This window comes from Etheostoma cragini, chromosome 5, assembly GCF_013103735.1.
Source record: "Etheostoma cragini isolate CJK2018 chromosome 5, CSU_Ecrag_1.0, whole genome shotgun sequence".
Taxonomy (NCBI): domain Eukaryota; kingdom Metazoa; phylum Chordata; class Actinopteri; order Perciformes; family Percidae; genus Etheostoma; species Etheostoma cragini.
Window position 1 is genome coordinate 20,362,803 of NC_048411.1, and position 14,307 is coordinate 20,377,109.

Genomic DNA, 14,307 nt, shown 5'->3' on the forward strand with positions numbered 1-14,307 from the left:
GGGGGGGGGGGGGGGTTGTATACAAGGCATGCGCACATGTGACCTTGTTTTCTGTCATGTTCATGCATTACTCACTTCTCCCATCTCTCCACACTCTCCGTTTAACCCCTCAGTCCTGCAGTGAAAGTATATTTGTGTCCTCTAATGTTCAGTGTAGATGGGTTTCTCCTTGGAAATTCTTACTGTTGACCTGAATGCAGGAAAGGACACTGGCTGGCCACCTTATTAAGATCCTGTTAGTCATTGCCAGCTGAGTGAACCTGCCTTAACGCTAAATGGCAAAATGAACATTACATGTCTTAGTAAACCTCCACTTGTTTTTAGCGTTTACCCTCCAGTTTTATGCTTTCCTATTTTAGGATCCTATAAACGTGCATATGTGTTTCTCACATAGTTGTCAGAGTAAAACCCTTTCACAAGTTCACACACACATGTGTGTGATTTCACAAGTGCACACAGTTCCTTGAAATTACATACAAATCAGTTTAACCAACAGCTCTTAAGAAGGTGGTCGTAAGGTGTGCAACACAATACATCAATCCCTTTCAGTTATTTTGAAGGGGGTGCTACCTGAAGAATATACTTTTGTGTATTAAGTGTTTTATATTTTTCCATGTTTTGGGGGTTTTTATACATCATTTTTATGTTTTTGCAAATATTTGTAAGAAACGAAGCATAACTTTTGATCTTAAATCATGCTGGAAAGCGCACCATTTTGTTCTACTTTCTTATTTAAAAAGTAGATCATATTTTGAATCTGTGGCTTGGTGGAATCTTTTGTGTGTTTTGTTAGGACCTTAACATATTGTATTTTTTTAATCTAACATTGCTTTCTGTCCATGTTAACACATTACAAGTATAAATAAAGAACAAGCTGAGAAACTATAAATAGATATAAAAAAAATGTATATTTAATGGAGTAAAGTTTGCTAAACCTTCTGGAAGAGAAATTGTGTAATCTAATTGTACTGTAGCAACAAAATGTTTTATTCTATTTAATAAGATGTTACTAAATGAATGCAGTCTTTTGTCTTTATTGATAATAAAACTGAAATATGTAGCCAGTCAGATTCTAGATGTTTGATTAAGCCATTAAGTAAATGTAAATCTTGTTGAGCTGTACAGAAAGCTTTACTGACCCATAGTTACTTTATGCTATGAAAATCTCATTTTTTTTCCAGCAGTTTTCTAATGTTTTTGATAATGTCTATCAAAATACAGTAGGCCTGTGTAGCCTACTTAAAAGCATTTTTACTACCTAAACATCAAATTTTAAGTCTGGTCATCAAATCCAGTTTATTGCTGTTAAAGGACATGAGGCAGGTGGGCAGATGTAGCCAAACCAATATTTTTACAAAAATAGCTGTATATGTTCTTCAGTATTGCCATCAAAGAAATGTGGGTACCGTAATATAAAAACTATTCTAAATATATAGAGTAACATTGAGAGATTATAGGGACAGCCTTATTGTGCAGCTAAAATGGATCCCAAACCAAACAAAGTGGCAACTGCCCCAGCTTACTTGTTTTGCAATTTGTTTGTAATGTAATTATTGGGAATATCCCCAATATGTAGGGCTGTGACATGGGGCCTGCTTCTTCTTTTTTTTAACCAAATCTTGAACCCTTCTCTTGAAAGATGTCCCTGTGTAAAATGTAGGCCTAGTTTAAAAAACAAATATATATTTCTAGGCTACTGATCCAGGACACAATTCACAGGGTGAGTGTTTTTATTAAATAGACCTACTTGAACTTCACATGAGATGCATTGCTATATGACGTGCTGCATATGAAATTTAAGTGTCGAATTTGTGAGCTATTAAAGCTACAACTATATATTTTCATCATCAATCAATCATTTAAGTCTGTGAAACAGTGAAAATCGCACATTAGAACTCACCAAATTCATGCAAGATTTCTTGTTTCATCCAACTAAGGCTCCAAAAATAAATAAGTCATTCTTATTTTGAGCCTTTATCGGAAGCTGTGACTTTTGCATTGTTTTGTTTATCATCTCACTACTCGCCTGATTTAAGGGTTTGGGGAGAGTTTGACATTGGCATTAAATATTTTGTATTTGCGTCTATAGATCACTTAAAAAAAATGTTGGGTTCCACTGGTCCATTGTAACTGGATTAACGGTGTGCGCGTGCTCGGCTCCCATTGTTTTCGTGTTTTCATTCATCTCCGCACGCAGCGCGAACAAAAGGGCGTCAGGGTTGCGCTCTGATTGGCTCCCGGCCACCCGACACTGCCGCGAGCTCCGCCACAGCAGATGGACCTCTCGTGCTCACCTCCTCCTCCTTGGTGCACGCGCCCCAGTGATTGTTTCCAACGGCAGGAGAGCTAGCGAGTTGAACAAGGAGTTTATCGTCAACGGATATTTCACCTTTAACGGGAAAGAAGAGCAAAGACGGGAGGAGGAGGTAGAAAAGGAGAACCGGAAAGCCTGCGTCCACCGGGTTTGGTGAGCCGAAATAGGATCTCCAAAAGTCGTCAGGAATCGGACGGAAGCGTCGCTGTAGCTCAGTAGGCTGATTGTGATGATGTCTGGGTTTATGTGGCGACGTGGACAGCGTGTAGTAATAGCGTGATTGTTTGTACAAAAAAGAATACTTAAAATGTTTGTAAAACATGTCATACAAAATAGCAACATTTATTTATTTTGAAATAAGTACGGGCGACACGTCTATCGACTAAAATCTCGAATATGAGGCGTGTTTGGTATAAATCACATGCAGTGGTAATAGACATGCTCGGGAACACTTAAGCCTAAATCTTGAACGGAAAATGATAGGAATTCCGTTATTTAAGACATTTCTTCTCTAGCAGGGAGTGTGCTTGTAGCTGTATACGAGTTAGTAAATCATGTTACATAACAAGCAATAGATAGTTAAGATTCCTCTCAGCACATATAAGGCTGGCTAGACAGAGACAGTGCTTTAGGACAGACCCAGATGCCAAAAAGTGAATAATGTTCTGGCTCGTAATGTACACTCAGCTGCCAGTTTATTAGGTACACCTAGCTAACACTACTGCAGTACAACAGCCTTGCAATGAAGTCTACCTTCATGGTGTTACAATGCTCAGTTTTTATTGAAACTATTTTAGATTCAACTGTGTGGTGGTTTCTGATATTTTGCCTACCTACATTGGGAGTGAAGAAAGTATTAAAAATATATATAATACAACAATTAAACAGCAGCCTCCAAAATTACACAAGGTTGAATTAAATAAAAAAAGTATGAACTGACCATTAGTCTATAGGTAGGATTGTATGCAGTGCTGTTATACTGGACCGCATTGTTTTTTGATAACCTAGCAACTGAGTGTAATAAAGTATGTTCACCATGGCTGCAGTTGAAAGCAAAAAGAGCTGCGGTGACATCTAAAAATGTGTTGTTTTAAACAGTCGAAACATGAAGATCTTAAAAGACCAAGAAAACTCGAAAATATTTACATTTAAAGAACTGGAACAAGTTAGCATTTTGCTGTAAAATAACTGAAAAGATGGTTGATCTATTATGAAATAGTTGCAGATAAATGTCTTCTTTCTAATCGTTGCAGCTCTACAGTCAACTAAGGAGCAGGAATAGTTTGATCTTGGGAATCTGGAAGCCATATTTAGATTGTTGGAATGTTTTTTGACAACCCCAGTATGCCTAATGAGGAGCAGGCACACACACACACACAGAAAAAATACACACACTATTTTTGGCTCAGGGTTGTGGACTAGTTCTCAGATGTTTTTTGGTGTTGCTATGACAATGGTGACAATAGCGCGGCAGAGCTGTAGTAATGTGTAGGCTGGAGGCAGGGGTGGTGGTGGGTGTGAAAGCAGACAAGAAGAGGTTTGGAGCTATTCATGGTCCATTTCAGCCAAAAACTTTAACAGAGGAGGTTCAGAGGCAAGAGGGCACTAAACAAACGATCATGTGTGTGTCTATAAAAGAAAGAGATAGTGGAGTCAGGAAGTTGTGGTCATGAGTTTTAATAGCATGATGGATGGTTTCTAGTCTTACACAAGGGAATCACGAAGGAGCCGGAGGAGAAAGCGGATTGGAAAAAAACAGTCCAGACCACCGGAGAAGAAATTCCTAATCAAAAAAATTAAAATAAAGTGAGTTTGTGAGGTACAAGACAACTAAGCAGATAAAGGCGATTGAGATGAAGATACAGAGAAAGAGAAAGAGGGGAAGATGGATGTGGAGGGTTGACTGATGTTGTAATGAGGTATAGAGGGATTCAGGGAGTCAATTAGTACATTTGGACAGAGAATCAGAATCAGAAATACTTTATTGATCCCCGAAGGAAGAGAAGAGCTCCGTGATCTGAAACAGGATTGGGTCAGCGGCTGTGGGCTGCATTATCTTGTATCTCACGTTATGGCTCCGTAGCAGACATTGTTGTAAAAATAGGCCAACGATTGTGTCCGAACCACGTGATTTACTGTCACATTGGAGAGGAATTACCAGACAGTGCAGGATACACTTGCAGGCAGTTTCGACCTATATTAGCTGTTTAGGTTTAATTACTAATGTTAACTAGTATTTTAGTTAGCAGTAATTAGCCCGTGCCTATGTTATGCCTAGGTAACATATACCTAGGTTCTCCGACTCTGCCAGATTCAGAATGATTGAGACTTCTCATGGCACAGCTACCAGAAGACTTACAACTTTCAGACAGGTTGCTCACGTCACATCTACGTCTTCAAGCTCAGTTGGAGATGGAACAGTAACTCTTAGCCCTCACCGGAAAAGTGCTTCTAATAGACTTCACTCGTCTTTGTGGAAATGAACAGCGTCACGATGTCCATTTCTTTCACTGTCCTCGTTCTCAATGGCGAAACACTGCTACAACACACACAAGTTCATCCTAATCTACAAGAGGAATTGTATCAAACTACTTACATATCCCTTGTCTGACAGGAGGTATTCCACGCAAAGTTGGACATGCGCCCTCGCTTGGAAGAGCTCTCCCGACTAATCCTGCCTTGCACTGACCAAAGTTGGAGAAACAGCTAGCTGATGTGGTATTAGCTAAAGTGGTTAGCACACACCAAATGTTTCGGCCGATGACGTAGACGGCCCTAATGTTTTTGACCAGCTCGCCCGGAGACTAAAGGCAGGTTATATTCAGAAACCCATATGTCATTTAAAACAGCATGGATGGTTTTTTTCCAAGTTTGTATGCGTGTGGAAGCACCAGAGACACAGAATATCACCCCAAATCCCAGAAAAGTGTTTTTTTAATAATATGAGCCCTTTAATATTTAAAAAACTGAAATTTATCAAATGGGAACTTTGGGGTCCCCTACTGGACCCGATATCGGCTAAGCGGATGAAGATGGATGGATGGATGGATTTGTCACATCAGGGATTGATTGATTTTGTTTTCAGATGATAATTTAGTTGACTTAAAGTTTGCGATGGTCTTGTGGCACACAATTACGTTGTCTTGGTTTGACAGCCGGTCACATGTCTGTCTCTGACCAATGGCATCACCAGCTAATGAGTCTACAAGCACAGCCACCCTTGACCACGAATGCAATATTAAAGACTTATGATTTCCAGTGTGTAGCTGAATGGTTGAGCTATTGAGCGCTTGACAGGGCTAATATACGTAGGTGCTGAAATATTGATAGACCTTTGCATGGGGCTGGGCTGATTGGTGTTTAATATTTAATGTGTCTACTAAAACTGAGTACGTTTATGTCAGAGATTGACAGGCTCAGGTTAGTTATCAGCTAGTGTGTTTAAAGTTGCTACTTTATTCCGATTGTCAGGTTTTGAATATCTTTGCTTACAATACAATTGGTAGGTATGTGTTTAATCACAATCAGAAAAGAAGAAGGAGTGCAATTTATGTGTGGGTCTTATCCGTTTTTCTACCACTGCTCGTGTGTGTAACTCTTTGTTTGGGTTGCATGATAATTTATCTGTGCTGCTTGAATTGAGGAAGTTTTAAGCTGTGCCAGGGCTAGTGTCAGTTTCCTGTGTGACTGAAAGGAGGAAGTGATTTAACGGAAGGGGAGCACTTCCTTTAAACGCTTCCACTTCTTTCTCGTCTGTTTGCTGTCACACTCACAAGAAAAGACGTTTGAAACCGACACCTTGTTGACAAAACTGTCAATACCTAAGGAAACATAGAAAGTCTACCTGCCATAACTTTTAACTCTCTCTCTCTCTCTCTCTCTCTCTCTCTCTCTCTCATATCTCTCATATCTCTCATATCTGCAGCTCCCTCTTTCTGGTGATTCAACAAGACCACACAGTCTTCACTACGGTAAGACCACTTGTATTCTTGTAACGGACATTTATGCCACTTTTATTTTGTAGTAATGTCTTTCTGACTTGTAGTATTAATACGTTTTTAGTTGGCATGTTATAGAGGCACTGGATGTGCTCTGTGGTTAAACTAACAACAGTAATATAACATTAAAAGATGAATGCATACTGGATGTGTACTGTGGTGGATTACACAGCATTTACAAGTTTAAAAGTTTGTTAATTTATATTGATAGCATGCGGAAATAAACTGTAGGAAAAATACACTGGACTACTCTACATGTAAATGCTAACATGCTCCAAACAATAATGCTAACAAACTGATGTTCAGCAGGTAATTTACCTTAGTTTAGTTTAGCATGCTAACATCCATCCAGTATTTCTTGAGATATTTCACTAAAAATGTTCAACCTCATTATGGCGCCAGCAGAAAGTTTAGTAGGTTTTGCCTTCTGGGGACCATAAATGTCTTTACCAAATTTTATGGCAATCCATTCTATAATTGTTTTTGTTTTTTTGATATTTCAGTAAGTGATGGCTAGTCTAATAGAAAGAAAGAGCATATAATATTTATTTTAGTTGTTCAGGGAATAAAATGTCCAAACTTCTAGAATTTTAGATGAATCCTCTTGGATGAGTTGTGAAATGTTGTTAATTCTTTCCTCAGTCATTACCTCCGCTAAGGAGGTTATTTGTTTTCAGTTCCCCTTGCCGTTTGTTTGTCTGTCAGCAGGGTTACGGAAAAGCGGCTGGCAATTTTCATGAAACACGATGGAAGGGTGTAGCATGGGCCAAGGAAGAACCCATTAAACTTTGGCGCAGACCCAAATCACGGGGCAGATATACAAATTATTTTTAACTTTTGTTAAAATTGCGCAATAGGGCTGCATTCATGGGTTGCATTCATGTGGTGTCAGAATAATCAGGAAAATGAGTTCCTGCTGGTAAAATTCTTACAGCATTACCTTTTTGAGTTAAGGGATGCCATCGTGGAGGTCTGCACTCTCCGAGTGTCCTTCTAGTTTAATTTATGTTACACCGTGTTTAGATACAAATATGATAGATAAATGCATATGATAGCCTGAGAGATAAATGTTGAAGCAGCTGAACTTATTTAGCTCTGTGGGTGGAACACAAGTCCTCCACCTGTTTACCACCTTCCTGGGGCTTCTGTCCTGCCTCCTCTGCAGATACACAAAGACAAATACACACAAACACTACGCCAAGAGGGAAGAAAAACTCTATTAGGTGATGGCTGAGAGCCATTTAAAACAGCTGCATGTGTGCAGAGAGACAAAGACACGAGGAGAGAATTAAAGGGGTGTCAGGAAAGAAAAGAAATATTGTAGGCAAGAGAAGGAAGAGAGTGTGGAGAGCAGCTGTCTAACTCCATCACACACCAAATGTTTAAACTGTTAACTATGAGTTGAACTGTCTCTTAAAGGAAACATATTGACTGGAAACCTAATATTATCAGATTGTATTGTTTACTTTGTGGAGCTTTACCTCCTTCTCTTCCCGCAACTGATCTACTCCTCTCCAGGCTTCTTGTTTTCATGTCCGTTGCTTGCTGCTGGTCATGAGACTGAATCAGATGGATGAAAATCTAGTAACTCTGTGTTGCTTCTTTGTCTCTCAGCTCCTCTCATGCTTACTGAGAATGGATGATACAGAGTACGGGGTTCAGATTGGAGAGAACAAGTTCATCAGGAAGTGAGGATTAAAGAACTCTCTGTTTCACACATACACATATACAAAAACCTGTATATAACCGTTTATTTACCCTTCATTAACCTTTGAAATGTGTATTTTAAAACATTCAGTATGGTTTAAAATAACAGTGTGTCAAATAGTTAAAGGTAAACACTAGTTTTAGAAGTTTCAGCCTTTTAACAAACTTCTGCATACTTTACTACCATTAACAATTTTCCAAGCATACATAAATTTGTTAATTGATGTGGTATGTAACAACTTGACTTAGGTATAAGTGAGTACCACATGGTGCGCAGTTCATATACTTCCTCTCAGCTTCAAAAAAGTACACAAGATACAGTGTTTTGATCAAAGACTCATTAAAAAGACAACATATTACCTAAAGACAGCCAGGCAAATTGGGATTCTTTAGCCAAACAGAATTACCATCTCTAGCATTTTTTTTTATCAGTTTTTTTTTTTAAATTAAATAAAACACGTAAAATTAGAGGCATGCTTCCTTTTTAAAAAAGCATTTCCTACTCCGTGACCAAAAAAACTCTGTCTCCAGGGCAACCGTCCTCTCACATCTGAAGACGTACAACCTCTACTATGAAGGACAGAATCTGCAGCTCAGACACAGAGAGGTGGGTATTTACAGTTTACAGTTTTGTGTGTGTGCGTGTGTGCGTGTGTGCGTGCATGCTTCCATACTCTTATTTTTTATCCTCTTCACCGCTGTGTGTCTGCCTTTTGCCCTTTTTACTTTCTCTTTCAGTCATTTGTAATTGAAAATACCCTACCCATATACGCTGTATCCTGAAGGGGTAATAACGGTCTGTTGTGTGTATATATGTGTGTGTGTGTGTGTGTGTGTGTGTGTGTGTGTGTGTGTGTGTGTGTGTGTGTGTGTGTGTGTGTGTACATGGTGTGTGTGTGTGTGCATTGACCACAGCTCCTCTCTCTTAACAGGAAGAGGGGGAGTTGATTGTCGAGGGCTTGCTTAATATCTTCTGGGGTCTGCGGCGACCAATCAGGCTTCAGATGCAGGATGACCACGAGCGGATCCGACCGCCCCCCTCCTCTACGTCCTGGCACTCGGGTTGCAATCTGGACAGTCAAGGGTAAGGGGTCCCGACAGATCCTGTTACACCTCGCTGACCGTAAATGGTGATACACAGCGGATCAGCAGGGAGCAGTTAAAGATTATGTCTCGTTTGTTTGATGAATGATGAAGCTAAATTAAACAATTGATTTCCACACTTTGCTGAATAATTCTGGCAATGCTCCTTAGACAAACTTGAACCTTTTAACCTACGTCTCTGGCTCAGTTTTGGATTTTGCCCCAAGCTACCACACAGATCAATTTGTATCAACAGGTTTAAAGCTCCATTTTCAGGTCTGTATTCCCATTCATCTTTAGAAGCTAACAGCAAATAAATTGAATAACATCAACACCCCAGCTGTAAAGTTGCTTTTTATTAGGGTTGGACACCAGTTAGCAACAAAAAACAGGTCTTGCTATCGTTTTTTTTTTACTGTGAGTTTTCAAAACGATATACAGACAACCCCTCAAACAGAAAGCTCCAAACATTACATTATGTCATTTAGGTGACACTTTTATCCAATGCGACTTCCCATGAAGTGCTTTCACTTGGACCTGAAAGTCCAAACTCCAGACAATAAGTAGTAAGTGCAAGTACGTTAGCCTTAAATAAGCAAAACTAAGAGCCATATGAAAGTGCAGCTCAAAAGAGGCCAAATAACCCATACGGATGTTGCTGGTACATAAGTTCAAAAATAAGCAAAATTTCTTAAAACAGCAAAGGAAATACTCTCGCAGAACACAGAAAAACTGTAACAAAGAGGAACAGCTGTCACATGCTAAACCAACCAACAGGGAAGTGATGTACATACAGCCTTTGGTGTATAAGCGTTTAATAAAATGCTGCTGCTTGGCGGGAAATCTTATAAGACCCAGCTCTGTATCAGTGTTTTCTATTGTAATTGTAATGTTGTACTCCAAAGTTTTCCACTGCTGACATTATCACTTACTAATCAATTCTGTACTGTAACTCCCCTCACTTCTGTCTCAAAAATAACTAGTGTTGTTGATCTACAGCCATACAGTTTGTATCTACAAAATATTTTCAGCTGTATCTTTACGGTCTCTTCATCTTTTACTCTCTATTATCTTTGTTTTCAAATTCACCCAACAGCACAGATGGTCAACAAACGACACAGCAGAGCCCACCCACAGTGGAAGTGACAGAACCTGACAGCCAACCGGAGGACGACGGCGTGATGGAAGAACAGGCAGAAGGTGAGAGGCTTTATTGATAGTATAAATATGGTAGCATACTGTACATCACTCCCTTGGTATAATAATGATCGAGTGAACAACATCGTACATAAATCCCATACCAACTGAATTAATAAACAGAAAAGTTAAGCCATGTCAGTTCCCAAGAATAAAAAAAAGAAACACATTACGTCATTAATATCAAATAAGTGTATATCCACAACCGGGATTGCTTGGTTGCCATCTGAAATTCTTCAAGATTTCACTCTTTTCAGCCAATGTACCTTCCGTTTGGTTTGTGTTGGAATTTAAACTGGATTTATGAGTACTGTGGTTAACTACACCTCAGATCTCTGCAGTGTAAATCCAGACAGCTAGCTGGACTATCTGTCCAATCTGAGTTAGCTGTTGCACAACTAAAAAAAACCTTTTGAACATACTGTACTTGTTCCACCAAAACAAGTTTGTTCCCGTAGCTATTATGTAGCTCCACTACAGCGCCACTGCAGCGCCGCCCAAGACAATTGTGAATGGTTTGAAGAAATGCCGTTTTAACAGAGCCTGTTTTTCTCTCATCCCGGGAATGCTGTGTGGACTAGCCAGACCCTCCACTGCAGCGCTATGGAGAAAGATCTGGCAAAGCGAGACTGAGATCAAATTAACTGTGTACCAAATATCTAATTAACCCTCAGCTTCTTTATAAAAACATACCATCCCTGTTGGGTGGAAACCTCTTATCTCCAACATGGCGACATTGCGTGAGGAAGAAATTAAAGTCTTATTTGTAGTTTTTCCAGAGTTTATTTAAATAAAAAATTAAACCCTTAAAGGAGGTTGGAATATGACAATGGTGATACAAGATATTGCATTCCTCCCATATTTGCTTCATTCTGTCTTTATTTGAATATTAGAAATACTCTTTTGTTTCCAGTTGTTTGCAGGTGATGCTTACTGTCATGATGTCAGTGTGAAGATGTTGACCATTTAAACATCTGGGTAGAGATTAGTTATTATTATTAGTAGTTTAGGGGGGAGCTTGTATGTGAGTGAATGTGTATGTTGTACTGCAATATCTTGTCTTTTGTATTGTCCAGTCCTACCGAGGACCCTCTCAAAAATGAGATGCCACATCTCAAGAGGTATTCCTTGTACAATAAATGAATAATGTAAATAATGAAACGTAACACTTAGCACATAACATATAGATACCACTCCCAGGAATAGTCAGTGTTGTTAATTCTTAATCAAAGATAAGTCAACCCCTTTCTTTTCATGTTAAGGGGTTGAATAATAATTGATATGAATGATTGTTGATTGGACAGAAGACAGTGACAGCTCGGCTCAGCTCCTCAGAACAAAGAGCGATGCAGGCGTCTTGAGACGGGGCCAGCGACGGTCACCGAGTGACCAGAGGAAAATTCGACGCCATCGCTTCTCTATTAATGGACACTTCTACAACCATAAGGTGATGCCAGCGCCAAGTGTTTGTCAGTGGATCCCTGAAAAGTCTGATAAATGTATGCAAATAATGTAAATGTGCGTTAGTTTCAGATAGTTTAGCTGCTACAATTAAACAAATGCTGGATTTGGCAGCAATTTGTGTATGTCTTTTCACAAATATAGACACAAAGTTATATAAAGGAAATTAAATTCATGTTCTAATTTTTTTATTTTTTTTCTCAGACATCAGTGTTTACTCCTGCTTTCGGCTCAATGACTAATGTTCGGATCAACAGCTGCATGAGGACGCCTCAGGTGCTTCGGGTTCTCCTCAACAAGTTTAAAATTGAAAACAGCCCAGATGATTTCGCCCTCTACCTCGTCCATGCAAGTGGAGGTGAGTGTGAATTATTCAGTTCATTGCAACAGTAAATGAGTTGTTATTTTGGCTCTGTTAACCAATGCCTATGTGGATGTGTTGATGTTTCAGAGCGTGTGAAACTAAAGCGAAGTGACTATCCTCTGGTGCTGAGAGTGATTCAGGGTCCCTGTGAGCAGGTCTGCAAGGTTTTCCTCATGGAAGAAGACCTTGGAGAAGAAGTCACATATGATGTAAATCACTAGATTAGCTGTGACAGGGAAACAAATTAGTTTCTCTTTTTGTGCGTAGTTATTATATTTCTCCTCCCTTCCACCAGGTGGCACAGTATATCAAGTTTGAAATGCCTGTCCTGCGGAGTTTCATCACCAAACTGAAGGAGGAAGAGGACAGAGAGGTGCAAAAACTCAGAAGAAGGTACAAGAAAATACTGCATGCATTCTACTTCACCATCGTGTCTTGCCCATAATGGCCACAGTCTTCTACATGTGCATCAGCTGTTAAGTAGCTGAACTTAACAGCTTTGGAAGAGTATTTTAATTATTATTATTATTATTATTAAATGTGTCTACACAGACATTTAGTTATTTTTAATCTGTATTTGTATGCTTGTACTTGCAGGTATACGTACCTGCGGTGTATAATTGAAAAGCAGCTCAGTTGTCTTCCAGAGGGGGCGGCGTGTATGTGAACTGTTCTTAAAACTGTCAGAGGTACCACATCCTCCACCCAGCTGTGACTGCTGCACCCCAATGTATGTGTTTCAGCGATTATCCTGCTCCTCCTGAACTCCTGGCTCATCCAATCAACCAATTCACACACAAAACTTCAACATGCTATATTAATGTACATGCTAATTGAGACCATCTCAGCAATAGTCTTCAGACCCAATCCCCTTTTCTCTTTGTCATCACATACAGTACACTCAGAAAGACATTCCTTTACTCCTGAGTAGTTTTAACCTTTTTGCAGAATGAGCCTAAAATGAGACATCCCGTCTTCTGTCTCAATCATTCAGATGACAAACTGATATCAGAAATGAATTTAAAGCACAAACATCTTAATAACACGTCTTAATAAAGTGCCTGTTAGAAGGTTTCTTCAAGCACAAATGCACAAACTTTAAACATATTTTTGAAGTTATTGACCTGTAGAAAATTCTTGGGATTTTTTTTTTTTTTTTTACTGATAAGTACAAGAGAACAACATGAGGCCGCGCCGTTTCTGTTAATGTGAAACCCAGACCACAAAGGAAACAGTTGTGCCCTCAAAAGCTTCGTGCCTTTCATGGTCCTCCTTGTTGTTAAATATTGAAATTGAAGTAATTTAATAGACCCTCTCCATTGTATCTCATTTTAGAAGTTCACTGCAGGGATTATTAAAGATTGTGTGAACAGATAATCTGTTCATGTGGTGACCAGTCTGTTGGTGGTCTGATGGAGACAACTGTTTTTCTGAAGGCATTCACATTGAATGTAAAGGACACTTTATGATTGGAGTTAAAGAAATAGTTTGACATTTTGGGAAACATTTTCTTGCAGAAAGTTAGATGTTTGTGTAGCAGCTGCTGGTTATCTTAGCTGGTTATCCACATTTTACTAAGTCACAAATATTATCTCATATGTCATCTTAAGTGGAAACATTACAAGTTGTGGATTTACCAGGGATTATTATTATTATTTTTGAACAGACTAAACCAACTAACAGTGTTAGTGTAAAGTGTTTTAACATTAACATGCATTCCCCCAGCCTGCCTGTGGTCCCCCAGTGGCTAGAAATGCTGATCGGTGTAAACCAAGCCCTGGGTATCCTGCTCTGCCTTTGAGAAAATAAAAGCTCAGATGGCCAATCTGGAATCTTGCTCCTTATGAGGTCATAAGGGGCAAGGTTACCTCCCATTTCAAACGAGCAAAGTGGCAGTTGGTCAAGGCCACACCCCCAGCCTCCACCTTGCAAATCAAAAAAGCCTATTTCAATTCCTTAAAAGAAACAAATCCATCCTGAAACAATTTTTGGGCTCCTTTTTTGTTTTGTGGTGTATTTTCCTCACTTGCATTCCTGTCTTATGTAAGGTGACAAGAAGATGTCATCATGTTGAGATTTTAAAAAGCACAGTAAAATACCGTTTGATCGATGAACAATTTTCAACATCATTCTTCACAATGACTCCTGGTAGGTGGTGGACTTTGGACTGCCTTAATACAAAT

At 39.3% G+C, this 14,307-nt stretch overlaps 1 protein-coding gene across 2 annotated transcripts; it reads left to right on the forward strand.

Annotated features, from left to right (window-relative positions):
- The first annotated feature begins 2,233 nt into the window (after window positions 1-2,233).
- On the forward strand, window positions 2,234-13,677 carry rassf2b (Ras association domain family member 2b). 2 transcript variants are annotated; one of them, XM_034873146.1, is made up of 11 exons: window positions 2,234-2,467; window positions 6,240-6,285; window positions 7,927-8,000; window positions 8,551-8,626; window positions 8,952-9,103; window positions 10,187-10,302; window positions 11,604-11,746; window positions 11,965-12,118; window positions 12,212-12,333; window positions 12,420-12,517; window positions 12,722-13,677. In XM_034873146.1, the coding sequence occupies exons 3-11, from the start codon at window positions 7,948-7,950 to the stop codon at window positions 12,789-12,791; spliced, it is 984 nt and encodes a 327-aa protein (XP_034729037.1). In that variant the 5' UTR covers window positions 2,234-2,467; window positions 6,240-6,285; window positions 7,927-7,947; the 3' UTR covers window positions 12,792-13,677. The 2 variants fall into 2 exon arrangements, with proteins under 2 accessions (XP_034729037.1, XP_034729038.1); XM_034873147.1 differs by lacking the exon at window positions 2,234-2,467 and adding an exon at window positions 2,511-2,529.
- Window positions 13,678-14,307: the final 630 nt, after the last annotated feature.

Coding starts and splice junctions, on each gene's coding strand:
- rassf2b (XM_034873146.1), top strand. CDS start 7,948: ATGGATGATACAGAGTACGGGGTTCAGATTGGAGAGAACAAGTTCATC. Junction 9,104..10,186: donor TGCAATCTGGACAGTCAAGG/GTAAGGGGTCCC, acceptor TTTGTTTTCAAA/TTCACCCAACAGCACAGATG. Junction 12,119..12,211: donor CCTCGTCCATGCAAGTGGAG/GTGAGTGTGAAT, acceptor TTGATGTTTCAG/AGCGTGTGAAACTAAAGCGA.